This window comes from Ornithorhynchus anatinus, chromosome 4, assembly GCF_004115215.2.
Source record: "Ornithorhynchus anatinus isolate Pmale09 chromosome 4, mOrnAna1.pri.v4, whole genome shotgun sequence".
Taxonomy (NCBI): Eukaryota; Metazoa; Chordata; class Mammalia; order Monotremata; family Ornithorhynchidae; genus Ornithorhynchus; species Ornithorhynchus anatinus.
This window is the reverse complement of record NC_041731.1, coordinates 48548966-48575241: the sequence shown is the minus strand read 5'-3', so window position 1 is coordinate 48575241 and position 26276 is coordinate 48548966. Positions and strand designations below refer to the sequence as shown.

Genomic DNA, 26276 nt, shown 5'->3' with positions numbered 1-26276 from the left:
AAATCGTCTTGTCCATGTTCATTCTATTGTTTATCTACCTCAAAGGGTTTAAATGCCCTCTTTTCACTCATAACATTAATTTTCCATTTTCTCCTTAAATTCTCTCTAAAGTAGCTGCCATGTTAAGGCAGCTTTGTTTCCTCAATCAGTGGTATTTCTTGAGCGCTTTCTATGTGCAGAACACTGTATTAAGTGCTTGGGAGAGTATGTTATAACAGTTGGTAGGCATGTTCCCTGCCCACCAAGAGCTTATAGCCTAGAGAGAGGCAGACATTAAATTACAAATATGTGCATAAGTCCTGTGATTTTTTAATAAAGCTTTGAAGGAGAGGACAGTGGTAGTTTGTCAGCTATGAAGGGGGAGCTACTTCCAGGTCAGAGGTGGGATATGGGCAAGGGCTCAGCAGCAAGATCAATGACATCAAGGTACATTGAGTAGGTTGGCATTAGAGGAATGAAGTGCTGGGCTGTAGTAGGAAATCAATGAGGTAAAATAAGGGGCAAGCTGATTGAGTGCTTAAAAGTGATAAGTATTATCGTATTTGTTAAGCTCTTACTATATGTCAGGCACTGTTCTAAGCCCTGGAGTCGAAACAATCAAATTGGGTTGGACATAGTCCCTGTCCCACTTGGGCCTCACAATCTTAATCCCCATTTTACAGATGAAATAACTGAGGCACAGAGAAGTTAAGTGACTTGCCTAGGATTACACAGCAAACCTGTGGTGAAGCTGGGATTAGAACCCAGGTCCTTCTGACTCCCAGGCTCATGCTCTATCCAGTAGCCCACACTGCTTCACATTTCCTGCCCACAAGGAGTTTACAGTCATGACAAGCCTTAATGAGGAAGAGTTTCTTGAATTGATCTGTGTTTGGTAGTTTGGCTTATGTTTCTTTACCAAACTGGAAGGATTGTGTAAGCCTAAGAATATCATTTTTGCTGTACTTTCAGTTAAAAGAAATGTTTCCTGGCTTTCGACTCGCCCTTCCCCCGAAGCGCTGGTTCAAGGATAACTACAACGCTGACTTCTTAGAAGACAGACAATTGGGATTGCAAGCGTTTCTGCAGAATTTGGTAGCTCACAAGGACATTGCTAACTGGTATGTTGCTTCATTTTCTAAAATAGAGTTTGTAAAGCTATTCCAGTATCTGGAGTTAGTCTTTGAGCTGAATCACTAACATGTTTATTAAATGAATATAGTGTGGAATTTAGTTGATGAAATTTAGTCATTCATCCATTGAAATGAAACTTCATTTCACGGAATTAGTTGCTTTCAAGGATTTAATTATTTTGTGTTGCTTTGGGGCAGTCTAAAAATGTTGGTAAAGTGAATTTATAGCTGTCTCAGCTCAGCTCTCTATTTAATTGTTAACTCTATAGTATATTACTAAATATAGACCTAATTGCCCATCCAGTTTAATCCTAAAGAACCTTGCTGTACTTAAGGTATAATTACTTTCTTTAACCATTTTTTCAAGTGATATTTCAAGCAGTATGGCTGTAAAATCAGTCTTGGGGGATTTCTCTGAGGTAACCATACTTTATGTACGAATAGATCTTTTATATTTTAGTTTCTGGGTGACTGTTTTGTTTTTTGTTTTATTTACAATATCTGTAAGACATAGAACTCTGCACATGCTTAATTTTGCTAGTGGGACAGGCAGTGCCAGCCATAAATTGGCAGGCAGGACTTGGGCACCCCTTTTTGCAGCCAAAGAACAGCCAACTCCCACCATTCGAGGTGGTTGTATTGTTAAGGGTGCCTGCAGGCATCTATTGGGAATAGGAAAAGATGCTGAGGTTTGATTGTCATTTGTTCTGCTGACTTTGAAACAGTGCTGTCCTTCTCCCAGCCACCACTAGGACATGACTACAATTGATGTCTTGGGCATTTTCTGGAGAATCGGGCATAAACCCAGATATATTGAGGCTCTTACCCCATCACATCCAGAAGGATATGTTACTGTTTTCACAGTTGCAGTTGGAGAGAATCTACAGCATCCTTTTGGGAAACTACTGCTCTAGATATTGGGGAATAAGGGCAATTCATGGTAAACTTTTCCTTGGTCTAGACCTTGGGGTTTGACTGGTGATGAATTGTGAGCAGGGAGAGGTTACTGTAGAGCGTCTGTCTTCCAGCCTGTTGTTACCCTTTTCCCCATTATTCTGATGCCTCTTTAAAGCACTTTCCAACCTTTGCTTGGCTAATAGTGTATGAATGTTTTCATTATTAAAGACTTCTAATTCTGAAAAACAGTAGAAAAGAGAGCAAAGTGAAATACGTAAGGAAATTGAGAACTGGCATATAAATCTTAACAGATGTGTGTGCCAGATATTAAAACATTGGTCATGGTGAGTTTCGCACTGCTGTTTTCCCAGCATCTGTGTTAGAAGAAAGTAGCCAGGGGATTTCAGAATTGCATAACCTGCCCAGAATCAGACCAGTAGCAAATTGAACCCGTCAGGTTGTGATGGGCTCTGATGCCCTTGACCTCTTTCCCCTCCACCCTTTACTTACACACTTGCGTAATGCTTTTGAAGTTTCTTGAACTGGGTAGGTGGCAAGTAAGTGAGGCTGGCTATTAAAATACTTGTTATGAAAGGCAGAGTCATGAAAATTTTCTACTGAAGAGAAGCAGCATGACCTAACTGATAGAATATGGGCTGGGAATCTGACAGACCTGGGATTTAATCCCAGCTTCACCACTTATTTATTATGTATCACTTAACTTCTCTGTGCCTCAGTTACCTCATTTGTAAAATGGAGATGACTGTGAAGCCCAGTGTGGGACACAGACTGTGGCCAACTTGATTAACTTCTATCATGCTTAGAAACAGTGTATGGCACATAGTGAGTACTTAACAAATGCCATAAAAAAATTTCAGAAGAGTTCTGAAGATGGAAAGAGCTGTAGTCCATAGGTCCTGAATGGAAGGTATGAATTCGAGGTGAGAAGTGAGGGCATGCGCAAGAGGTCAGTGGCAGAAGAGAAGAGAACCAGGTACATTTGAGTCGGTTAACTTGAGAGGAACAAAGTGGGAGCTGGAGTGTAGTGGGAGAAGAATGAAAAAATAGCAGAAAGAGTTGATCGAGTCCTTTAAAGGCAGTGGTCAAGAGATTTTTGCTTGATGCAGAGCAATATCAGCCATTTGTTATTTTTGAGGAATGGAGAGATGTGTGCAGAAAGAAAGATGTTTTAGAGAGGAAAAATTTGCTTGATGGTGTGGTTATTAATTTGGTTTTGAAAGGATCTGGGAATCTTGCTTCTGCTGATTTATTATTATAAAGCACCGTGGCCTCCAATTTTGCTGACTGTAGAGGAATAAAGGTAGGAAAAGAGAATATAAATGGAAGGAAAATAATAGCATTTTTCTTCCTCCAGGCTTTTTTTTACCCCCTTCTTTCCTTTCTAAAATGGCATATTTATATGTGTGATCATTCTTGGAGTGGTACTGTTAGAAGGGAAACTTTGAGATGGCGTGATCCTGAGCACAATACCTTTGGAGAAGGTCAGCTGTTGAGGTCTGTCAGGATTTTGGCCTTTTGTTGTTTTGTTTTGTTTTTCTGGTATTTGAAAGGGCTTACTCTATGTCAAGCACTTACGCTAAGTGCTGCAGCTGCTCTCTAACAGCACCAAAAATAGTTTTGGAAGGTTTCAAGCACTTAGATATTTGTTTGTAGACTATACTTTTCCTTGCTGCACCTCTTCTGTTTTCTTAATGTTAGATGGTTATTGCTTGAGCTGGAGGTATGATCATCTCTTATTGCAAACTCAATTATATGTTAGGCAAGAGGGACATCAGTCATATTTTTTGAGCACTTACTGGGTGCAGAGTACTAAGTGCTTGGAAGATTACAGCGCACTATAAGATGCATTCCCTGCCCCAAATGAGCTTAAAGTCTAGTGGAGGAGAGAGACATTAATATAAATAAAGTACGGATATGTACATAAGTGCTGGGGGCGTGTTGGTGAATAAAGAGCAAGTCAGGGTGACACAGGAGAGAGTGGGAAAAGAGGAAATGAGGGCTTAGTCAGTGAAAGCCTCGTGGAGAAGTGCCTTCAATAAGGCTTTGAAGGTGGGGAAAGTGATAGTGGTATGAACAGGGAGGGCATTCCAGGCCAGAGGCAGGACATGGACAAGAAGTCGGTGACGAGATAGACGAGATTGAGGTACAGTGAGTACGTTGGCATTAGAGGAACAATGTATGTGGGCTGAGTTGTAGTAGGAGAGCAACAACGTGAAGTAGGAGTGGGCAAGATGATAGAGTATTGTAAATCATGGATAAGTGATATTCACAAAATAACCACAAAATAAGACTGTCATTTTCCTATTCCCCTTCCTTATTGTGTCACCTATGTCCTTGAGTCTGTACCCCCTAAGCATCGCACCCCACAGAACTTTATATTCAGCTGTATAAGGGGATTATACTATGTCTCCCTTATTTATTTATTTAATTGTCCACCTCCCCCACTAGATTAAGATGCAGTGCAAAAAGCATGATAAAAGGAAGTACCTGGGATCAGTAACTTGATGCAGTGCAAAAAGCATGATAAAAAGAAGTACCTGGGATCAGTAACTTGTCTGATTATATTTCTTCACATTTTTCATTATCTGTTGCTTTCCCTTTCCTCATTGTTTCGCCTCCAAGCCCTCTGTGTTTAAATAGTTGGTCCCACCCCTTAGAATTTCCATTGTCCTTACTGAGTACTCAAGTCGCTCCTTATATTCCAAATATAAAAATGGCACTGAGCTCTGAAATAGATGGAGTTGCTCTGTGCCCCTCCTGGGAGTTTGCCCCGAGCCACCGGGGCTATGAATGTGTTGTGGATTGGTACTGTTGCAGTTGGAGGAAGAATACAAGCTCTTGGCTCCTGAAGAATCTTGGTGTTCTCGCTCCGTCAGTGACCCCACCTAGTTTGATTGTAATAGGATTATATTGTTCAAAGTTGTGTTACTGCTGCATTGTCTGCGGTTAATTTCATTGCCAGCAAAGATTTGGGGTAAATACAGTCAGCCTTCCCTATACCGTGGGGGTTATATTCTATATCAGTTCTGAGCAAGTTATGCAATCTGTGAGCTATGACAGACCAAAACTCTCCCCACCTTCAAAGCCTTATTAAAATCACATCTCCTTCCAAGAAGTCTTCCCCGCCTAAACCCTCAATTCCCTTACTCCCACTCCCTTCTGCATCCCCTTCGCACTTGGAACAGTACCATTTAAATACTTGATATTCACCCCACCCTCAGCCCCATAGCATTTGTGTACATATCTGTAAGTTACTGAAATGTCTGTCTTCCCCTCACCTGTAAGCTCCCTGTGGGCAGGGAACATGACTACTGACTCCCTTGTATTGGATTCTCCAAGCCCACAGAAAGCACTCAGTACATGTCATTGAATGATTGTCAGTCATATTTAGTGAGTGCTTACTATGTGCAGAGCACTGTTCTCAGCCCTTAGGAGAGTACAATAGTTAGTAAACATGAACTCTGCCCTTATGGAGTTTAGTCAAGTAGAAGAGGCTGACACTAAAATAATATACAGGTAGGAGGAAGCAGCGAAGTATAAATATTTGTATGTAAGTCGATCGGGCATGGAGGCCGAGGCAGGTGTGGAAGTGTGTATCCAAATGCTTAAAGAACTGTGTGTTCATGAAAACTCACATTGCATTCATTCTGTGTGTGACGCCACACAAATGCACAAAACTATCTTCTGATAAAACATCTCAAATCCAGATAGATTGTTTGGAAAACCTTTCCCTGGTTTTGCATCAACAGTCTTCTGATGACCAGGTCTCCTAAACAATTTTTCTTGGTAATCCAACTCAATCCAGTGCTTTAATCCCAGCTCTGCCATTTGTCTGCTCTGTGACCTCGGGGAAGTCGTTTCACTTTTCTGTACCTCAGTTACCTCAGCTGTAAAGTGGATATTAAGATGGTGAGGCCCTTGTGAGACAGTGACTGTATGCAATCCGATTTGTTTGTATGCACCAGCGCTTAGAACAGTGCCTGGCACCTAGTAAGCACTAGCAAATGCCACTATTATATAAGCAGCGTGGCTCAGTGGAAAGAGCACGGGCTTGGGAGTCAGAGGTCATGGGTTCGAATCCCAGCTCTGCCACTTGTCAGCTGTGTGACTGTGGGCAAGTCACTTAACTTCTCTGTGCCTCAGTTACCTCATCTGTAAAATGGGGATTAACTGTGAGCCTCACATGGGACAACTTAATTACCCTGTATCTACCCCAGCGCTTAGAACAGTGCTGTGCACATAGTAAGCGCTTAACAAATACCAACATTATTATTATTATTTTTGTTATTATTCTTAACCTTATCTTTTGAAATGCAATTAGCTATTTATGCCTCATGGTTTCTTCTAATCATTTAAGATCATCTAAATTACAGGTAACTTTAAAATTATCTAACATTACCTTTTATAAATCTGATATAACAAAATGTTTTAAAACTATATTTTCATTTAAAGCTTCCTCATATTGGGGTGAGTAGTATAATAATTATGGTATTTGTTAAGCACTTACTATTCATTCAGTCATATTTATTGAGCGCTTATTATGTGCAGAGCACTGTATTAAGAGCTTGGAATGTACAATTTGGTAACAAAATTACTATATGCCAAGCACTGTACTAAGTGCTGGGGTAGATACAGTATATGAAGATTAGACACAGCCCCTTTCACAAAAAATAGGGCTCACAGTAGGAAGGAAGACACGTTTTGAATCCTTAGAGAAGCAGCATGGCTCAGTGGAAAGAGCAGGGCCTTAGGAGTCAAAGGTCATAGGTTCTGATCCCGCCTCCGCCACCTGTCAACTGTATGACTTTGGGCAAGTCACTTAACTTCTCAGTGCTTCAGTTACTTCATCTGTAAAATGGGCATTAAGACTGTGGGCCTCACATGGGACAACCTGATTACCCTATATCAACCCCAGCGCTTAGTGCTTGGCACATAGGAAGCACTTAAATACCAACATTGTTATTATTATTACTGTACAGGTGAGGAAACTGAGGCACAAAAAGTCAAGTGACTTGCCCATAGTCAAACAACAAGCAAGTAGTAGAACTGGAATTAGAACTCAGGCCCTCTGACTACTAGGTCTTGTACTACTACTGTTTATTTTGACAGGCTAATATCAGCATTCACTGTGTTTATTTCAAAAAGAATTTGATTGTCCTTTATGGATTTTTTCTTGTAGTCTGGATCATATCTGTACCACAACTTGTCTTTTTTTTTTTTTAAAGCCTTGCAGTAAGAGAATTTCTTTGTTTGGATGATCCACCAGGTCCATTTGATAGCCTAGAAGAGAGCAGGGTAAGTGCTTCATTTTATATCACATAAAAAGAACAAATACAGGACGATTATCCCCATGTTTCTAGAGTTGCTTAAAATATCCCTGCCAAACAGTGTTGATTTGAGACTTTGCATATTGTGTTATTGAAAATTTGTGCCCATATTCACCCCACCCTCAAAATTTATATGCATATTCCTATACTTTGCCATTTTCCCTAACTGTAATTTATTTTAATCTCTGTCTCCCCCTCTATTTCTGTAAGTTTCTTGTGGGTAAGGGTCATGTCTTTCAACTCTGTGGTACTGTAGTCTCCCAAGTGCTTAGTACAGTGCTCTACATATTAGCAAGTGCTCCGTGAATACCATTGTTGATGAGAATGTGAAACTAGAGATAAATGTGAAAAGTATACTGTTAGACTATTAATATAGTCACAAAATGAAAAAGACTTAATTTTGGCATCACCCTCTACCTTTACTCTTGAAAAAGGTTAAATAACTTGCATTTACATTATACCTCATATTTAGAGTAACTTTTATTTTCATGTGTTGGATTTTCTTTATTATGATAGAGTCTGGAGCACAATAGCAAATAAGTTGTTTTTGTGAAGAGATTGGTGGGGTGAGCTTTGGTGTATTCACCTTTTGCAGGGTGTGACTCACATTTTGGTAGAAAAATTTTAAATGACATCCCAAGTGGCAAACCTCTTATTTGGAACAACTGAGTAGATTCACCAAGCATATTTAGTAAATGATTTGCAGAATGAATTGCACACCAGAATGGCACAAACATCAAGTGTGTGATGTCTTTTCTAATATTTAACACTGGGAAGGTAATACATTCAGTGAATGTATTTTCATTCCTCTACTAAACTCTGCCAATGTCCACTAGGTATCGTGGTCAGTTTGTATAACTTTAATAGTCTGTTGTTCTGTAGTTTAAAATTGAGCTTACTTGGTGTATTTTCTATATTTCTCACAACTTTAAGAAGAGTGGGAGTCACCAGTGGACACTGTAGTCTGGGGGGTCGGCTCACAGTTATGTACATCCCCTGCTGAAGCTTCCCTTCCCACTCCAGTCGTAATACTGTGGGGTGGGGCTGTATCAATGAGGCCGAAGTAGAGAAAGAAGTGATTGAAGGCCTTAAAGCCCTTCTCCCTCCTTCCTGCTCTCTCAATCAATGGTATCTGTTGAGTGCTGAGCACTGTACTGAGCGCGTGGGAGAGTACAATAAAGTTGGTAGACATGATCCTTGCCCACAGGTAGCGTATAGAATAGAGGGGAAAACAGAATAAATTACAGTTAGGGAAAATGGCAGAGTATAAGAATATGTTACATGAGTGTTGAAGATGGTGTGAACATCAGGGGCTTAAGGGGTACAAATCCAAGTGCAAAGGCGATGCAGAAGGGAGAGGGAGTAGGAGAATAGAGGGCTCAGTCAAGGGAGGTGATTTGGAGATGTGATTTTAGGAAGGCTCTGAAGGTAGGGAGAGTGGTGGACTGTCAGATATGAAATGGGAGGCAGTCCCAGGTCCAAGGGAGGATGTGGGCAACAGTTGGCAGTGAGAAGGAAAAGCTCAAGGTACAGTGAGTAGTTTGGTACTGGAGAAGTGAAGTGTGTGGAATGTGTTGTAATAGATCAGCAAGATAAGGTAGGTGGGGGAGAGCCGAGTGAGTGCCTTAAAGCTGATAATAAAGAGTTTCCATTTGATGCAGAGGTGGATGGGAAGCCACTGGAGATTTTTGAGGAGTGGGGAGATACCGACTGAACAGTTTTTCAGAAAAATGACCCGGGCAGCAAAGTGAAGTTTGGACTGGAGAGATGAGACAAGAGGCAGGAAGGTCAGTGAGGAGGCTGATAGAGTGGTCAAGGCAGGATACAATAAATAAATGCTTGGATTAATGTGGTAGCCATTTGGATGAAGAGGAAAGAGCAGATTCCAGAGATGTTGTGTTATGGTATTTATTAAACACAAAGCTCTGCTGAGTGTTGGGGTAGGTCTAAAACAGTTAAATCAGACACCATTCCTTTCCCACGCAGGGCTCAAAATCTGAGGGAGGAAGAGGATTTGACAGATTAAAAAACTGAAACAGAGAGAAGTGATTTACCCATGGCAACGCAGCACACTGGTGACAGAGCAGGGATTAGAACCCTGATCTCCTAACTCCAGACTCATGTTCTTTTCATTAGGCTATGCTGCCTCTATCTTTATCTTTTTTGTCTATTATAAAGATTGTAGCTCTTACTGTGCTTTAAAATACCCCCGTAGGAGTTTGTCATATAATTTGAGGACTGATTTAGCTCACGCTTCCCCCCTTTCAGTTAAATATTAGATAATGGTATCTAATTATCATTAGATGAGTCAACTCCACGGGGATTTTGTGAGAATCAACTTGCGATCATTGCTCTAGTATACCCTTTGGAAAAGCTGTGCCTTGTACAAGTTTAAAGTCAGGTTATCCTCCCCAATACTTGACTTGGTAGTTATGATCACTAGTTTATTTCCAATAGTCTGTTTAAATTTCCTACACTGCAATGAGTTTAAAGCACATCAAATGTAAATTCTCAAGGAGTCTGTAGATGCAGGTTCTTTTGTTGAGAGTGTGGTGGGTGAGAAACAATCCCCTGACCAGATTCTTTGAAAAACTGTCTTTGGAATAGCAGCTCCTCTGGGCTCACTGGCTAGGATCGGTACTGTGCATTAGTAATCCCCTATGATGGAATACTTTGTAGCAAAAGTCCTGGGGTGGGAGGGGGGAGAGGAGAGAGAGCGATTTTAGCTCTCAAAAGAGCACTCGAGTCTTGAGAGGACATAACCGCAAAGTCTGTTTGCCTACAAAGCCAAATAAACTAGTGGGCTCAGCCACAAACATTCCCGATACTTCAGGGTCTATCCAAAGAGCAGTGGTGTAGCCATGAGCCAAGGAATTTATGAATGCCTCAGATTTGTCCACTGTAAAAATGCTTGCATTGTGTTTCAAGTACTCTTAGTTCTCCTCTAACCCGAGGGAGTACATTCTTGACAAAGCCCCTCTTAAAGAAAACTCACAGCGCGTTCATGTCGCACTACACCAGGCACATGCTCACACCCATTCCTCCCAGAATTGCATTATGTTCTATCCAGACTCAGGTTGTTGGAAGAACACTCCATAATTCCCTAAGAGCAGTCTATCCAAACATGCTTTGTTGGAAGAAATGAATGTGTTCAAAAGAAATCAAGAATTCAAATAGAAAGGAGTTCATTAAAAGAACGCATTTTAAGTAGTATTCTGTTTCAGGAACCAAATGTTTTCTTTGAAATAATGAATAGATGGTGCTCTGAAAGACTAGAGTGTGCTTTTTAAATGGTATCTTGAGGGTGTTAGGTTGCATCCTTGAAGACTAGACTTGTTGTCCAAGGAGAGTTAGGGGGTGGTAGGCTGTAATGCAGACCCGAATGCATCTTATGACCCCCATCCGGGACACATGTGGGCGATGTTTGAGGGAGAGCAGCAGTGTCCTCACTGTATCGGTAATTCCAAAAGCATTATTGATCATATGTAGTGAGCTTAATTCCCAGCCTGGCACCAAATAACACACAATCAAGTTTTCCATATTTGCATAGTATGTTTCCCTATAACTTCACCAATTCATGGGCTTTTCCAAACTACTGCATGCCTTACTCATGTCTTTCAAAATCCTGATGGGAAAAATTAAATAATTTCCATTTGCTCTATTCTTTAGGCTTTTTGTGAAACCCTTGAAGAAACTAACTATCGTTTGCAAAAGGAACTACTTGAAAAGCAAAGGGAAGTGGAATCCCTGAAGAAATTACTGAATGAAAAACAACTTCACATAGATTCTATGGAGAACAGAATGAGGTAGGTCATGACTCTTTGTCTGAAGCTTTTCTGTTTTGCCTTATTAACTGATTGATCTATTCGCCTTAAACAAAATTCCCCTGTAATGATTTGTCATGTATACTCTTAGGAGACAAAGAAAGATGAATGATTCTGCAAACCTTACTTTCATTTGATAATTCACATTATTCTATATTCATACTACGTATTTGACTTTTTAGGAAGCGTACAAGCTTTTGTGGTTGGCTTTTATTGCAGTAATTAATCTGAAATTAAACTATTTGAAGTTTTGCACAAACCCACACTGTAGGACTATTCTGAATCTTGCAAGATTTTCTCCATAAGATGAATTAATGAATAGCTCCCTCCCTGATGTTGATGGTATTTGTTAAGCATTTACTATGTGTCAAGCACTATTCTAAGTGCTGGGGTAGATACAGGTTAATCAGGTTGGATATAGTCCCTGTCCCACATGGGGCTCACAGTCTTCATCCCCATTTTACTGATGAGGTAACAGAAAAGTGAAGTGACTTCCCTAAAGTCACACAGCAGACAAGTGGCAGAGCCAGGACTAGAACCCAGATTCTTCTGACTTCCAGGTCCATGCTGTACCCACTCAGCCGTGCTGCTCCCTGTACCCCACCCCCTATTTGATTCTACTTGAATTCATCGTGCAGTTGGAACTATCTTGCATGTAGACCTTTCGGGAACTTATAGGTAATACAACAAACAATAGACATAAAAAATGAAAGGTTACTCTGATGTGCCTTAATTCAGTGCTTTACCCACCCTGATGCTGAGGCAGACATCCCATGTATAAACAAGATAATCAGGTTGGACCTAGCCCCTGTTCCTCATTGGAGTCACAGTCTAAGAAGGAGAGAGAACATGTATTTAATCTTCATTTTACAGATAAGGAAACAGGCATAGAGAAGTTAAATGACTTGCCCAAAGTCACAGACCAGGTAAGTAGCAGAACTGGGATTAGAACCCAGGTCTCCTGACTCCCTGGTGCATGCCCTTTCCATTAGCCCACACACTTCCACCACTGATCTACAATATAACCTTGGGCAAATCGCTTAGGCCCATTTTGCAGAGGGTAAAACTGAAGCACAGAGAGGGGCTGTCTTTAGCCCTCTCTTTCTCACAGAGATATGAGGTAAATGAAAGGTTATCTGAACAAAGATTTGATTTATTAGGAGGAAAAACATAATAAATCTCAAGCTGTATTTTCTTCATCCGTCATACTAAACTCAGTAGATCATTAGCACATAGTTTTGACTCCCACTAATACTGGTTTTTCAGTAATTCATGAATAGATTGCATTTCTGAACTAATAGTACTGCTAGAATCCCATAAGATTTTCATTGTATTCATTCCTGGACTGAGGTGGACTGTCCTTGGCACCAGCGGGACCACTTCTTGTAATGCCATAAGGAAGAAAGGGCTTAATGTGCACCAACTTGGGATCAGTAGCCCTGCAGCTTCTTTTCCCAAATTTCTGTTGTTGTGTGAATTTTGTGCAACTTTCCATATCCCGCACCAAACGTCCACATACTCCATCTCTCTTGTGCTCCGAGCCCTTGGTCATGCCCTTGCCTCACAAGAGAAGATAATGGTGAACAATGCAGAGGATCTGGGTTCTTATCCCTGCTCTGCCTCTTGTCTGCTGTGTGACCTTGGACAAGTCACTTAACTTCTCTGTGCCTCAGTTACCTCACCTGTAAAAGGGGAATTAAAACTGTGAACTCCATGGTGGACATAGACTGTGTCCAACTTAAATTGTATCTACCCCACCACGTAATACAGTGTCTGGCACATAGTAAGTGCTTAACATTGGGAAGCAGCGTGGCTCAGTGGAAAGAGCATGGGCTTGGGAGTCAGTCATGGGTTGGAATCCCAGCTCTGCCACTTGTCAACTGTGTGACTATGGGCAAGTCACTTAACTTCTCTGTGCCTCAGTTACCTCGTCTGTAAAATGGGGATTAAGACTGTGAGCTTCACGTGGGACAGTCTGATTACCCTGTATCTCCCCCAGCGCTTAGAACAGTGCTCTGCACATAGTAAGCACTTAAATACTAACATTATTATTATTTTTAAAAAAGTAAGGAGCCTTAGATTCCCAGAGCCATTAGACAGGCACCCACTCTTTAGGCCTTCAGAAATAGCAAAGGAGATAATAACAAGGCAGGAAGTCTGTTCTGAGAAGTCTCGGGTCCTCCCTTGCCTTTGCGGGCAACTGCTAAAAAGCACTGTTTTTCTCCTTCCTGTGCCTTGTTCTCCCAGTGAGATGAAAAGGTCACACAATTCAACAGCTGGAAATAGATCCATTTCAGAACGGACAGGTCAAGCTATAATGTAGGTACCAGCAGTTATTCACTTATTTATTGAAACTCATATGTCCAGGGCACTGTACTAAACATTGAGCAAAGATACAAGGATGATTTGTTCAGACACTGCCCCAGGAACCCAGGGGGCTCACAGTGTAAGACTAATGATGGTCACACAGGAAAAGAAAAAAAACGATAAGTTGGGCAGAACAAAGTAAGAAAACAAGGTAAAAAAGTAAGAGCTGTGATGCACTGACGGGTATACAGGTCAATTTATAGATTTCTCACCACCCAAGAATCCAACAGTTGCAACCTTCCAACTGCTGGGATGGCATCTCCTCCATCCACCACGGCGATCAGCTATTGTTCTCTAAGGAGAAAAATGGGTGACAGTGAGGCAGACTGCAGAGATTGCACAAGCTTCCATTGGTGTTGATGACATCAAACTCCAGCTGGCCACTCAGTCCATTGGGTTGGCAAGACTAATGGATCCCTGTACCGACCGTGTTTGTCATGTTCAGGATACTCTGTTCACTTCAGTTACTTGAGTTGTTTGCCATATATCTTTTTGGAGATCTCCTTTTGATCATCAACCTGTTCTTATAGGTTTTTATCTATAGAACCTATGGGCACGCTTAGGATTTCAGGAGGCAGCGAGTGCTTCAGAGGTGTGGAGTCCCCTTCAGTAGAAGCTGGTCATAGTACTCTGGATGAAGTAAACAGGTAGGAAAATTAAAGATAATTGAATATTATTTCTATGAATTTTAAACTCTTTCTCTCAGGAGAATTGTATAGTTTTAATCAGGGATTAGCACCCCGAGGACTGAAAGATTCAGGGAGGGAGCAGGGCCGAGAGCTCCATGATGTGGGCTGCAGTTCTCCTATCCTCTTCATTAACAATATTGATTGAACATTTGTGTACAGAGCTCCCTCCGTACAAGACATTTCCAGACAGTTCTTATCATTCCAGCCTCTTGAAGAGTTTATAGTGTAACATTAAGGATTGAGGGTGGGCATAAATCTACAAGAGAATAAAAGAAAGTGATACAGATATTATACAGTAGGTCATGTCATGACTGGAAAGGGGCTGAGGATCAATCAAGAAAGGCCTCGAAGAAGAGGTTTTGTTAATAATAATAATGTTGGTATTTGTTAAGCGCTTACTATGTGCAGAGCACTGTTCTAAGTGCTGGGGTAGACACAGAGTAATCAGGTTGCCCCACGTGAGGCTCACAATTAATATCCATTTTACAGATGAGGTAACTGAGGCACAGAGAAGTTAAGTGACTTGCCCACAGTCACACAGCTGACAAGTGGCAGAGATGGGATTCAAACCCATGACCTCTGACTCCCAAGCCCGGGCTCTTTCCACTGAGCCACGCTGCTTCTCGGGTTTCAGGGAGGGAAGTGACATGATTCGGGGTGGCAGAAGCTGAATGGAGCAACAGTTTAAAGCCGGGGAGGAAAGGCAAATGGCAGCGGGTCAGAAACAGGAGAATCGATGTTGTGCTCCAGCCAGCGTTTGAGAGAGATGATGTGTGCAGTGGGTTTAAGAGGGGCTTAAGTTGGGGTGGAGAGAGACCGAGAGTAGGAAGAACAATAAGGAAGCTGTTACAGTAGTCCAACCAGATGAGTGTATAAAAGGTAGAAAGGGTGGGACAGGTCCATGAAAAACTGTAGAGGAAGAAGTGGCAGGATTTATGAGAATGGTGTCAATGATGACATGAAGATAGGAGGGAAAAACTCAAAAGAGTTTAGGAGGGAAGTTGGTGGGTCATTCAGGTGGAGGTGACTTATTTGGTTTCTTTCTCATATTATACTCTTAAAATGTACACCTAGTTGTATGCTTTGTTCATAGAAGGTACTCAATGAATACTATTGGTTGATAGGACTCAAAAACAGCAGGAAATACAAATTGTAAAGCAGATGAGGTCAGGCTAAAATTGGGAGGTGACATTTTGGGCCAAATGCAGCCCGTGACCCACAAGTTTCCTCATCCACTGACAAGCGGAGAGAGCACAGGGGAGATTATTTGATCTGTTTGCCCTGTGAGGTGTACACCAAACGAACCCTGACATACATTCAAGGATTGGAGAACAAACCCAAAGCAAACAACAGAAATTACAGCCTGTGGAATTTAGGGTAAGATTGTTAAACACTTGAATGGATTCTTCCAGAAGATTATACTTCTGAAACGCTTTAAACGTGTTAATTCTTCTATATCTTGACTGGTGCCCCTGACTACATTTGTAACTTACTCAACAGCGTCATGCCCTCAGTTTCCCTATTTGAAAAAAGGGTTTGAGTACCTGCCCCAAGTCTGTGACAGTAGGTTATAGACTGAAAGGTTTTGTGAGCTCAGTAGGAAATGTGCTATTTGTTGCTCCAAGAAAATATAAATACCCTATGGGCAATTTACTAAGTAACAATTGATTAAAAGTCAGAAGAGAGAAATGGTCTTAGTGTTAAGGATAGTTGAGAACTCATTATACACTGCTAAATGGTGTCCACAAAAGTTGGTTTTACCTCAGAGTGCCTAAAGTCGATCCAGGGAATGGCTTGTCTGCCTTGCAGTATCTGATTTACTATTTCTGGGGAAATGTAAAAGTTACATATGCAGGAATGAGAGACTGAAGTTCTTTTGTGCATGGTAAATAACTTCTGTTCTGGAATATTTCTATTCTTTTTGGGGGGAGATGGGGGGGTGGTTTGGAGAAAGGTTATGTTTTGTTAATAAAATATGTTTGTTGAAACATATCCATCCCTTCTTTCAGCTCTGGCAAGAAAATTGACATCGCAAACTGGAGTGTCTGTGAGTCCCAAACCTCTGTACCAGAGGTGGAAGTAGCTGAAGTGGCATATACTGTCGAAGAACAGTAGTAATACATCGGTAGCTACCACCATTGAGGTTTCAGTGTGTTTGGAATGGACTCTGTGTGGTGGTAAATGTTCTCCTCACAAAGGACAGGAGCTATAAAGCATTTAAGGCAAGTTGAAGAATGCACACGTGACTGTTTACAGAAACCAACTTAAATTCTCGGCACAGGAAATGGGTTCAGTGCTGCTCTTTGTTCTTACCCAGCCTTAAAAAAATGAACATTTTCAACGGTTTAACAAGGAATAGCTTCTGAAATAGAAATAAAAGATGTGAGGGTTGTGTTCTTGCGAAACTTCACGTACAGGAAGGCTGGTGCTGTAATGCTCAGCCAGTCCAGCACCTCGCTCACGCACACAAGCAGCTTTGTCAGTAATGCTGCAGTCTGAGCCCAAACAGAACTGGTGGTCTCAGAGTAACCTTCCCTGCTTTCTGGCTCATGTCCTAGCCAAATTGCATACTGAAAACAGATGGCATGGCAGAACTGAGTGCCGAAAACGTTAAGCTACAGATGTAATAACCAATCACACTAGGTGAGTCGAATGGGAGGATATTGTGATGCTTTACTGGATTTAAAGCATGTTTATATATACACCTGCCTAAGTTTAGATTCAGGTTATGTTTACCTTTACTGCAAAGATCAAATCTTCTTTTCATAATTGGTTACTGGTCACTTCTAAGGCCCAAATGAAAATAGCTTCTGGAATTGTATTCAAAAAGAAAGGGAAATATACAATATAAATGTAAAGTGTTTGGCAGAGTTACTATAACTGGCTTTTTTTTATGTTTCTCAAATTTAGAAAAAGTCAAATTCCAGGGTATGCAGTAGCATTACATGCCCTCCCCCTCAATTCTCTGATTTCTGTAATTCTTTTACATGTGATATTTGCTTTCAGATCATTTAAACGCTTGTGTAAGCAAACTTTGCCTGTACCCAAAACACTACCTCTTACCTCGATAATTCAGGCACAGTCTATTGAGAATTTATTCTAGATGTATAGATTGTAATTAACTGAAAAATAATAAAAAGCCATACTCTACTTCAGAGTTGATAACTAGGTGGAATTTAGTTACATTTTTGTTTCAAAAGAGGCATGAAGATATTACTCCAATGCTATAGTCTATTTTTCAAAAATGAATTTAGCCAGGTGATGCACTTTATAAGTCTTGTGCCAAGTTTAATTGGCAGTTTGTTTAGGGAGTGGAGTTATAAGGAAGGATTATATAGTGCCTTTTATATTTTACTTATTACAGAAGCCTCGCAGTTCTGTGGATCAGCTTTATGGTACCTATTCCAATGTATTTTTAGCTTTGCACTTAGTTAATGCAAGTGCCTTTCTGAGTTTGTGAAAGAAACTTGGTTTTTTTTTCTGTTCCTACTACTCTGCTTGTTACTGAGATCATACAGTTTAGCCATGCTGATGGTTTTTAAAGCATACTTTGTATTGGGGGCTGATTGAGAAACTGAATGACATTTTTTGAGGAAATAAAGCCATGGACATTGTTTAGTTTTTGGTTTTTCTTACCTTGGTATGCTGCTATGGATTGCCAGCTAAACTTCTGTGCTTCTCATGTTTCCCCTCAATAGTAGAATGGTCAACTTTTACTCTAAAATCCATTCTCCTTTTAACCTGTAATACCAAAAATATGAGTCTTTGTGTAAACAAACTGTTACATCCCCACTTAGAGAACATGCTATAAAGAAACATTTACTGGGCTGTACTAAGAAGAAAATCAAAAAAGCTGGTCATCTGCCTTGCACTGGTTGCAGGAGAGTCAAGAAAGGGGATATACCAAAGGTGGGTTGAGAAAATTTTCGGTCACCTAAAATGCAGTGCTTCTTGCCAAATCCATGTAATTATTTGCATATTTAAAAGCAAGGTGAGACTGCATTTCCTCTTTTTGCCTCCTTAAAATGTCCCATATAAAGTTTGCTAGGGACGTGGCTTCAGTGCCAGCTCACTGGACAAACCACTATTGTTTTGTTTAGAATTTTTCCATTTTGTCTACAGTGTCATTTTTTCAAGTGGTTCTGTGTACTTGCTAAATTCCTATATTCCACCCAACAGTAGACATTTTAGAACGCATTTAAATGTGTGGGGTTGGGCTGGTGACCTACCTGTGTTTCTTCCTCTAAGGATTATAAGATCATCATTATTGTAAACGAAATTTTAATGCTGCACCTCAAAGGTGTAGAGGGAGTACATACTGTATTTCCTGTTATGCTTGATGTTGTTGATACATTTTAAATCTTGATGATCAGTGCAGTGCACTTCCTAATATTAATAAAGTAGTTTTATGAAGTTTAAAATATGGGTTTGTGGATATCTAATGCCAGTTCTTGTTATTGGCCTGCTTCCTGAGAACTCAGAGCCAAATGCAATACTTGTTGATATGTGATCGTCCAAATCTATCTGTTGCCATACCTTGTCATTTGAGCGAGGCTTTTGAGACTTGGAATCTGAGGTTGGGAATGTATGGATTTCTGAAAAACAAGCTCCTCCCCCAAATTTTCAAGCTGCCATTGGCACAGGATCCTTTCCTAGAACATTGAAGAAGAGGAGTTTAGTCTTCAGTTGGAATTGTTTATCCTATGAAAAATATACAGAAGCACAATAGAAGGGGTTACTTTCACTCACTGGTTTAACTCCTCTTTTCCTCAGTCTAATCTTGAAAAGTTCATCTTCTGTTTCTATTCCCATTCTGGTGATGCCCTTTTGAAAACTGCCACACTACATCACACTCTGGGGAAAATCGTTAGCACTTAATCTATTTTCCATGTCCTCACCACAGTGCTTGGAGGAAAGGCCTTTGGGATTGGACTGGCAACAAGTGATATTAGAAACACCTGTGACTGAAAAAAATATCCCAGAATACCTCAACTTCCAGTAAGTAGGAGGTTGGGGGAAAAAAAAAAGCAGAAAAATTGGCAATGAGTCACCATCTGAAAAAAATAATGATCATGTTGGTATTTGTTAAGTACTTATTATGTGCCAAGCACTGTTCTAAGCACGGGCAGAGACACAAGGTAATTAGGTTGTCCCACGTAGGGTTTACAGTCTTAATCCCCATTTTACAGATGAGGTCACTGAGGCACAGAGAAGTTAAGTGACTTGCCCAAGGTCACACAGTTGGTAAGTGGCAGAGCGGGGATTAGAACCCTTCTGACTCCCAGGCCTGTGCTCTATCCATAAGGCCAGCACTGCTAGTTAGCCAACTGGTGATATTTCAATTCCCTGTGATAAAATGTCCCCTTGGCAATGGCAGATAAGCCTCAATCCTGAGCGATCTGGACAGAGGAGTTGATTCTAGAGCTAATGGTTTGTGCAGCACCACAAGCATGCTATCATTCCTGCCAGTCATGTGCCCACTGGGCATTTGCAGCTATTGCCTACATTTGCCAGTTATAGGCAGACTTGACCGAAGGACGCAGGTCTCCTCCTTCTTAGCAAAGTGCCAGTGTATTTATGTTTTTTACCATAGCTAAAGACCCTCAAGCCCAGAAGACTGCCCAGTCCTAAAGGAAATGTTGAACCAGACTGCATGCTCTAAAAGGCAGGAGGCTTGTGTGGGTCTCAGAGCATTCAGCCAAGAGGAAACCTCTGGGAAGCCACAACCTGTTCACTCCCTTCCTTTTTTTACCTCAAACCACGCACTTATATTTAGAGTTGCTTTGTAAGTACTACATAATGGTTATTTCATGTGGCTTGAAAAAAGACCAGTTCTCAAATAGGGAATGTCCTTCTTCAGCACAGTTGCTGGGGAAAACGCTAGCTTCCACGACTAATGAAAAACCCAAAGACATCAACCAGTATGTCTCCAGAAGTTGCAGTTTTCTCTCATTAATGAGCGGAGCCTCTGACCCAGAAAAAAGGTTATGTTAAGTCACTGGAATACAGAGATAGGCCCAGGTGCTCATTTGGATAATTGGTTTTCTTAAGTGTGAACAGTTCATTGTCCCTGGAGCTTGATGTGTTTTTCCTTCCCTTCAAGTGAAGAACTAGATTTCAGTGTTCCTGTTCTCCATTTCAAGAAATGATCAACAGTATTCAATTTCTAAATTTACACCCAGCTTTGAAACTAACTCCCAGGGTGTGGCTGGCTTACCTGAAGGCCAGGTGGAGTCACCAGGGATGGGCAACATATTTTATTTCTGCAAGGTTAAGGGCATTGGTTAGTGCACTTAATAGTTTTCAATTACAGTACCTCTCTAAAAGTAGCATACAATAAGAGCTATATTTCTCCTCTGAGTATACAACTCTGGGTAATTTTGGTAAAAATAGGCCATCCCATCTATAACATTGTTCATCTGGGGAAAAAAAAATGCCAACTTAACATTTTGACTTGCACTTATTGGTTTTGAAAACTGGCTTGTTCGAGGACTACTTGCAATGCAGTTTGAATACCAATTGTGAACCCCCAATTCCAATAGGGATCTCCTGTCACCGGCAAGGGCCTGGAACTCAGAGGACCTGGGTTCTAATTCCAGCTCTGCCACCTGTCTGCTGTGTGACCTTGGGTAAGTCACTTACCTTCTCTGTGCCTCCATTACCTCATCTATAAAATATGTCCAACCTGATTATCTTGTATTTACCCAGTGCCTAGCACACCAAAAGCACTTAAATACCATTAAAAAGGAAATAAGTGACCACTAAGGAGCTCAGTAAGCTGTGCAGCAGAGAGAAGAATACAGCAGGCCTCCTTCCTCTACACCTCTCCCTCCACTCCGTGCAGCTTCCAAGGCATGGCTGCTGCTGGAGCCTGTCAGGCAATGGACACCAGGAAGCAAGAAGTGAAAAGTCTGATCAAATCCATTCAAGTATGCAGTTCCCTTTCTAAAACAGCTTTATTGTTTTTAGTGAGTATTCCCTATTAAAATGAGTGGTTAAAACAACCCCTCATTCAAACAATCTGAAAATAGAAAACACTCTTCATGATCAGATTTCTCTGTGGGACTTTTTCCCCCTGGCTGATTCTCAACTTTCAACCACAGGAGAGACACAGTATTGAGATGTATCTTTTTACAAAAATGAACACCTCAATAACAGCTGCCTTGGTGGTTTCTTCATTCTGTGTGGCAGATAGTAAATATTCACCTTCATACTTCAGCACACTGTTCCAAAGCCAGTGGTAATCTCAGAGCTTTTGCCTTGACTAAAAAAAGGCCCCAAGTACAATAATAATTGTCAGGCAGTCCTATGTACTCTGTGCAGAGCACTGTACTAGGTGTGTGGCAGAGAACAATATAATCAGACACAATCCCTGCCAGAATGAGTTTACAGTCAAAATGGGAGACAGACATTAATAGAAATAAATTATTAATATATACTTGAGTGCTGTGGGGCTGGGAGGGGAGTTGAATAAAGGCAGCAGCAAGCCAGTGTGATGCAAAAGTGAGAAGAGGAAAGGAGGGTTTAGTCAGGGAAGGCATCTTGGAAGAGATGTGCCTTCAATAAGGCTTTGAAGTGGGGGAGAGCAATTGTCTGTCAGATATGAGGAGGGAGGGTGTTCCAGGCCAGAGGCAGGTCTTGATAGTTACATTGCTCACCTGCTTCTCACCGAGGCCACTCTAAAAGTGCAAGCTACTGTCAGACTACTCCATAGGAGAGGTGGGGGCAAGGTGCCTTTCCCTCCCACCTTCCAATTTGGGCTTTGCACCATCCCAACTGGACAAATCCCCAGGAAGCAGGGGGAGGAATGCAGGGGCAGCATTCATTGGCAGGTCGTCAAGCTAGACACAGGCCCTTGGACTCGGCTTCTTGTGCTGCTCACAGTAAAAGGCTATAAAACACTTCCTTCCACTTACCTTTTCTGTTGGCATCGGCTAAGTGCACTACTTTGTGTGGGGACTTAAACCATCTACTGGCATGAGGGACAACTAGAAAATTTAGTCAAAAAAAACCCAAGCTTATAACTGTTACATACAATCTGCTACAAGTCCAAACTCACCTGTGCTGGGCAGCAGCAGCATGGGAGAGACTCGACGGCAGAGACTCAGGATTACTGCACGGAAGGAGGTAATGGTAAACCGCTTCCATTTTTACCATGAAAACTATGGATCCACTACCAGAACAATTGCAGGTGGAGGTGGGGCGTTCTAGGAGAGACGTGTCACTATGGGCCAGTCACGACTAGGCAGCATAAAACAACAACAACGACAAATACTAAGGAAAGTACAAAGTGTGGGGTTCGATTCCAAGCTGAAGTCGCTGACGCTGAAGTTTCTATGGGTATATGTGAGGCTGAAAAAAACATGGGTGACTGACACGCAGATCAGTAAAAAACCACCGTCTCTAACAGCAAAATAACCACCCGGACAGCTCCAAAGAGGACCTGTAAGGCAAACAGCTCAGGAAAATAATCAGCCCACTATTTTCTTGCGTGCATGCAATCGCTAATGTCAGAAGCTTAATGTTGACCTGACCCAGTAATGGCAGTGTGGTTCTTGGCTGTACATATTTCCTCACTAATCGGGAACGGGAAAGAAGGTTTATTCCCTTGAGTTGAAGAGGCCCCGGCCTCCTCCTGGGCCCCTCCCTGCGAGGACCCATTAAGCACCTCCCATGCCATCACCAAGTTAATGACTGGAGGAAAAAAAACAAAAAAGCAAAGTACGGTGCCACCTCTACTGCATACATATGAAAACTTGAAAACAAAAAAACAGACATACCATGAGTTTAAATGAAAAATGCAACCTCCCAACCACATGGGAGACGCAGAGCAGCTCATGATTAGGCGCCGGGGATGAGTAAGCGGGAACTATCATGTTTAGACTGTAAGCCCGTCAAAGGGCAGGGACTGTATCTGTCACCGATTTGTACATTCCAAGCGCTTAGTACAGTGCTCTACACATAGTAAGCGCTCAATAAATACTATTGAATGAATGAATGAATGAATCTCCTCTGGCCACTGTCTCCTACCCAACAATGGAACTTCTAGGGGCCCTGACGACTTTTTTCCGAAGGTAGAAAAAGGAGATTAAAATGGGGGCAAGTTCCCTAATGGGGAATGCCCAGGCTAGCTCATGTTTCTGTACAAAATAGCTTTTACGTACTTAAAAGTCTTTCATTAATGAGCCCCAACTAATAATCAATAGTCCTTTAAAGGAGTTGCTGCCAGTACTGTGCAGATGTCTGAACAGGAGCTCACTCCTCTCCTACAACAAGCACAGAGCTCCATCTATGGGGCAGAAGGTTTTTCAGCACCAAGCATCTACCTGGTGAAAAACGTCATTCATTCAATCAGATTTATTGAGCGCTTAGCGCTTACTGTGTACAAAGTACTGGGCGTGGGAGAGTGCAATACAACCATAAACAGACACATCCCTGCCCGATGTGAGCTTACAGCTAGACTCAGCCCTGATGAGAATACTAGAATTGTCTAGGATACTGGCTGACCCAGTAAACTCTGCTTAAAGAAGTATGCTCCTGAGAATTTTACTTGCCTAAGTATTATTTGAACATGACACCTAACGCTGCATCCTCAGTTTTTTGCCACTGCCCTCCTCCTCATCCTATGTGAGCAGCTACAGTTTCATTGCCCCAAGAAAGTTCAAGATCAGGATTCCCCTTGAATCTATTTCCTTTGGAGAAGCAGCGTGGCTCAGTGGAAAGAGCCCGGGCTTGGGAGTCAGAGGTCATGGGTTCAAATCCCTGCTCTGCCACTTGTCAGCTGTGTGACTGTGGGCAGGTCACTTTACTTCTCTGGGCCTCAGTTCCCTCATGTGTAAAATGGGGATTAAGACTGTGAGCCTCACGTGGGACAACCTGATTGCCCTGTATCTACCCCTGTGCTTAGAACAGTGCTCTGCACATAGTAAGAGCTTAACAAATACCAACATTATTATTATTATTATTTTGAGCTGGGTTTTGTGACTCCAGTTATCCCGCCCCTTGCCAAGATCTACCTTATCTTAACCCCAGGGTGGTCACCACTCTGGATGCTCCAAACCCTTTGTTACGAAACCGTCTCCTGGTTCGTGTGGACACAGACAGGACGAGCTTACCCTGATGTTGCTGGGAGGATGGCTCAGTCGCCACGGGGCTGCCTGTGTGAAAGAGGTGGGACCGCGCTCTGCGCTCTTCCTCCTGGCAGGGCAGATTCTGAAACGAAAACAGAGAGGGTGGATTGGGTGAGAATTAAAGAAAGAGCTGTGGGGCCCAGAATGCCTTACTGCCCACTTCAGGACACTCTCTCTTTCCCACCTTCCCACATTTTAGAAGGCACAGTCTGGGGGAGTGAAGGAAGAGGAGGCTACTGATAGAGCTTAAGGCAGAACACCTGCGTTATTCCATCTCCTAAAGATCATCACCCATCTTTCCTCAATCCTCCCTCTAAATCTTCCTTTAAAAACTTAGTTTAGTCCCAAAATGGAAATTAATCTAAGAGATTAGAAATGAATCGGGAAACGCTTCCTGGAGGAGATGCCATTTCCTTTCTTGAAAGGCTTTTCTTGTTGCCATTTCTTGAAAGGCTTTCAAGATGGGGAGAACTCGATCTGTTAGATACGAAGGAGGAGGGCTTGAGCAAGAGGTCAGACAAGGCAGGACAGACAAGAACAAGGCACTTTGAGTAGGCTGGCTTGAATCAGACTGGGAGTCCCACGAGGAACAGGGACTGTGTCCAACCTGATTAGTTTGTCTCAACCACTGCTTAGAATAGTGCTTTACAAATTGTAAGTGCTTCAAATGCAACAATAAATATAATAATAATAATGATTATAAATTATAATCCTGACTCCCTAGACTTAGAGCTTCAAGGTCAGGTGCTGGTTCTATTTAGTTGATTCTATTCTTGATTCTTGATTCTATTTAGTTGCCATTGTTTTTAGGAGATGTTCTTCCCCTTGACTATTTATTGCCATTGTTCTTGTCTGTCTGTCTCCCCCGATTAGACTGTAAGCCCATCAAACGGCAGGGACTGTCTCTATCTGTTGCCGACTTGTTCATTCCAAGCGCTTAGTACAGTGCTCTGCACATAGTAAGCGCTCAATAAATACTATTGAATGAATGGATGCTGGCCTCCCAGATCACAGAATTCCCCTGGAAAGAGTACAGGTGGGCACCTTGAGGGCAGGGAAGAGTCAACTAACTGCTCTTTTGGCCTCTCCCAAGAACCTAGAACAGTGCTCGGTCCACAGTAGGCAATAAATACCTACCTACTATACCTATTATAATATTACTAAACTACAATACCCACTATAAATAATCAATACCTCTGATTGATGGGAGTTGAAGGACCCAGGTTCCGATCCCAGCTACACCACTTGCCTATTCCGTGACTTGGCCTGTCTGTGAATCAGTTTCCCCACCTGTAAAACACAGCGACCACTGAGGACCCAATGAGAAGCCCCCTTCTAAGTGCCGAAACCATTACAGGTTCCATTATTGGAGAATTTTGGGGATTCCCTGACTGACCTTTGCCTTGTTCCTGCGGGCTAGTCTCCAAATTCTGCTGCTGGAACTTTTTTTTCCTCTGCTGGGCTTGCGCACCAAGTCCCCATCCATTCGGCCACACTGGTTCTTCCCTTCTCTTCCCGTTGTTTGCCAAGTCGGTGAGAGGGTGATCCCGTGAGTCTGAAGGAACCTGAGAGTCTGATTCACTCTCAGGGCTGGATGTGCACATTTTACCATTCCCTATATGATGCTGATGTTTCACAACCATAAAGCAAGTTGAGCCCATCAATTTAGCGTGCACACGGTAAGTCAACATCTGTATATTGACTCTGGCCTGACTTAGCCAACCGGAGCAGGGCTTGCAGGGATGGGTCCCTGAAGTCTCGTAGCAGCACATCCTCACCCTATTATTTCAAATTTACAATGGTATTGTAAATACCAGAAAGACCTGGGTTCTAATACCATCTCCGCCACTTGTCAGCTGGGTGACCATGGGAAAATCACCTAACTTCTCTGTGCCTCAGTTACCTCATC

General features: G+C 42.0%; 1 protein-coding gene and 2 long non-coding RNA genes across 6 annotated transcripts in view; 1 reads left to right on the top strand and 2 right to left on the bottom strand.

The window, feature by feature from the left end:
• The window catches only part of SNX16 (sorting nexin 16), a 46714-nt gene extending 28863 nt beyond the window's left edge, over positions 1-17851 (top strand). For 2 of the 3 annotated variants that reach the window (XM_029063064.1, XM_001507707.4), the window contains 5 exons: positions 952-1100; positions 7256-7325; positions 11027-11163; positions 14079-14195; positions 16247-17851. In XM_029063064.1, the coding sequence (XP_028918897.1) occupies positions 952-1100; positions 7256-7325; positions 11027-11163; positions 14079-14195; positions 16247-16352 (579 nt within the window). In that variant the 3' untranslated portion in view covers positions 16353-17851. Of the gene's footprint in view, positions 1-951; positions 1101-7255; positions 7326-11026; positions 11164-14078; positions 14196-15361; positions 15615-16246 lie in introns of all 3 variants that reach the window. The other variant, XR_005659942.1, reaches the window with a different exon arrangement.
• A 46-nt stretch (positions 17852-17897) lies between these two features.
• On the bottom strand, positions 17898-20860 carry LOC120638336. The gene is made up of 3 exons (XR_005659943.1): positions 20455-20860; positions 18774-18889; positions 17898-17978 (listed from the first exon to the last, which is right to left on the bottom strand). It is a non-coding gene; the product is annotated as an uncharacterized LOC120638336 (long non-coding RNA).
• A 950-nt stretch (positions 20861-21810) lies between these two features.
• LOC114811191 lies at positions 21811-26234 on the bottom strand. Of its 2 annotated transcripts, XR_003758865.2 has the most exons (4): positions 25764-26234; positions 25562-25657; positions 24353-24449; positions 21811-22350 (listed from the first exon to the last, which is right to left on the bottom strand). It is a non-coding gene; the product is annotated as an uncharacterized LOC114811191 (long non-coding RNA). The 2 variants fall into 2 exon arrangements; XR_005659992.1 differs by lacking the exon at positions 21811-22350 and having other exon boundaries at positions 24188-24449.
• Between the last annotated feature and the right edge of the window lie 42 nt (positions 26235-26276).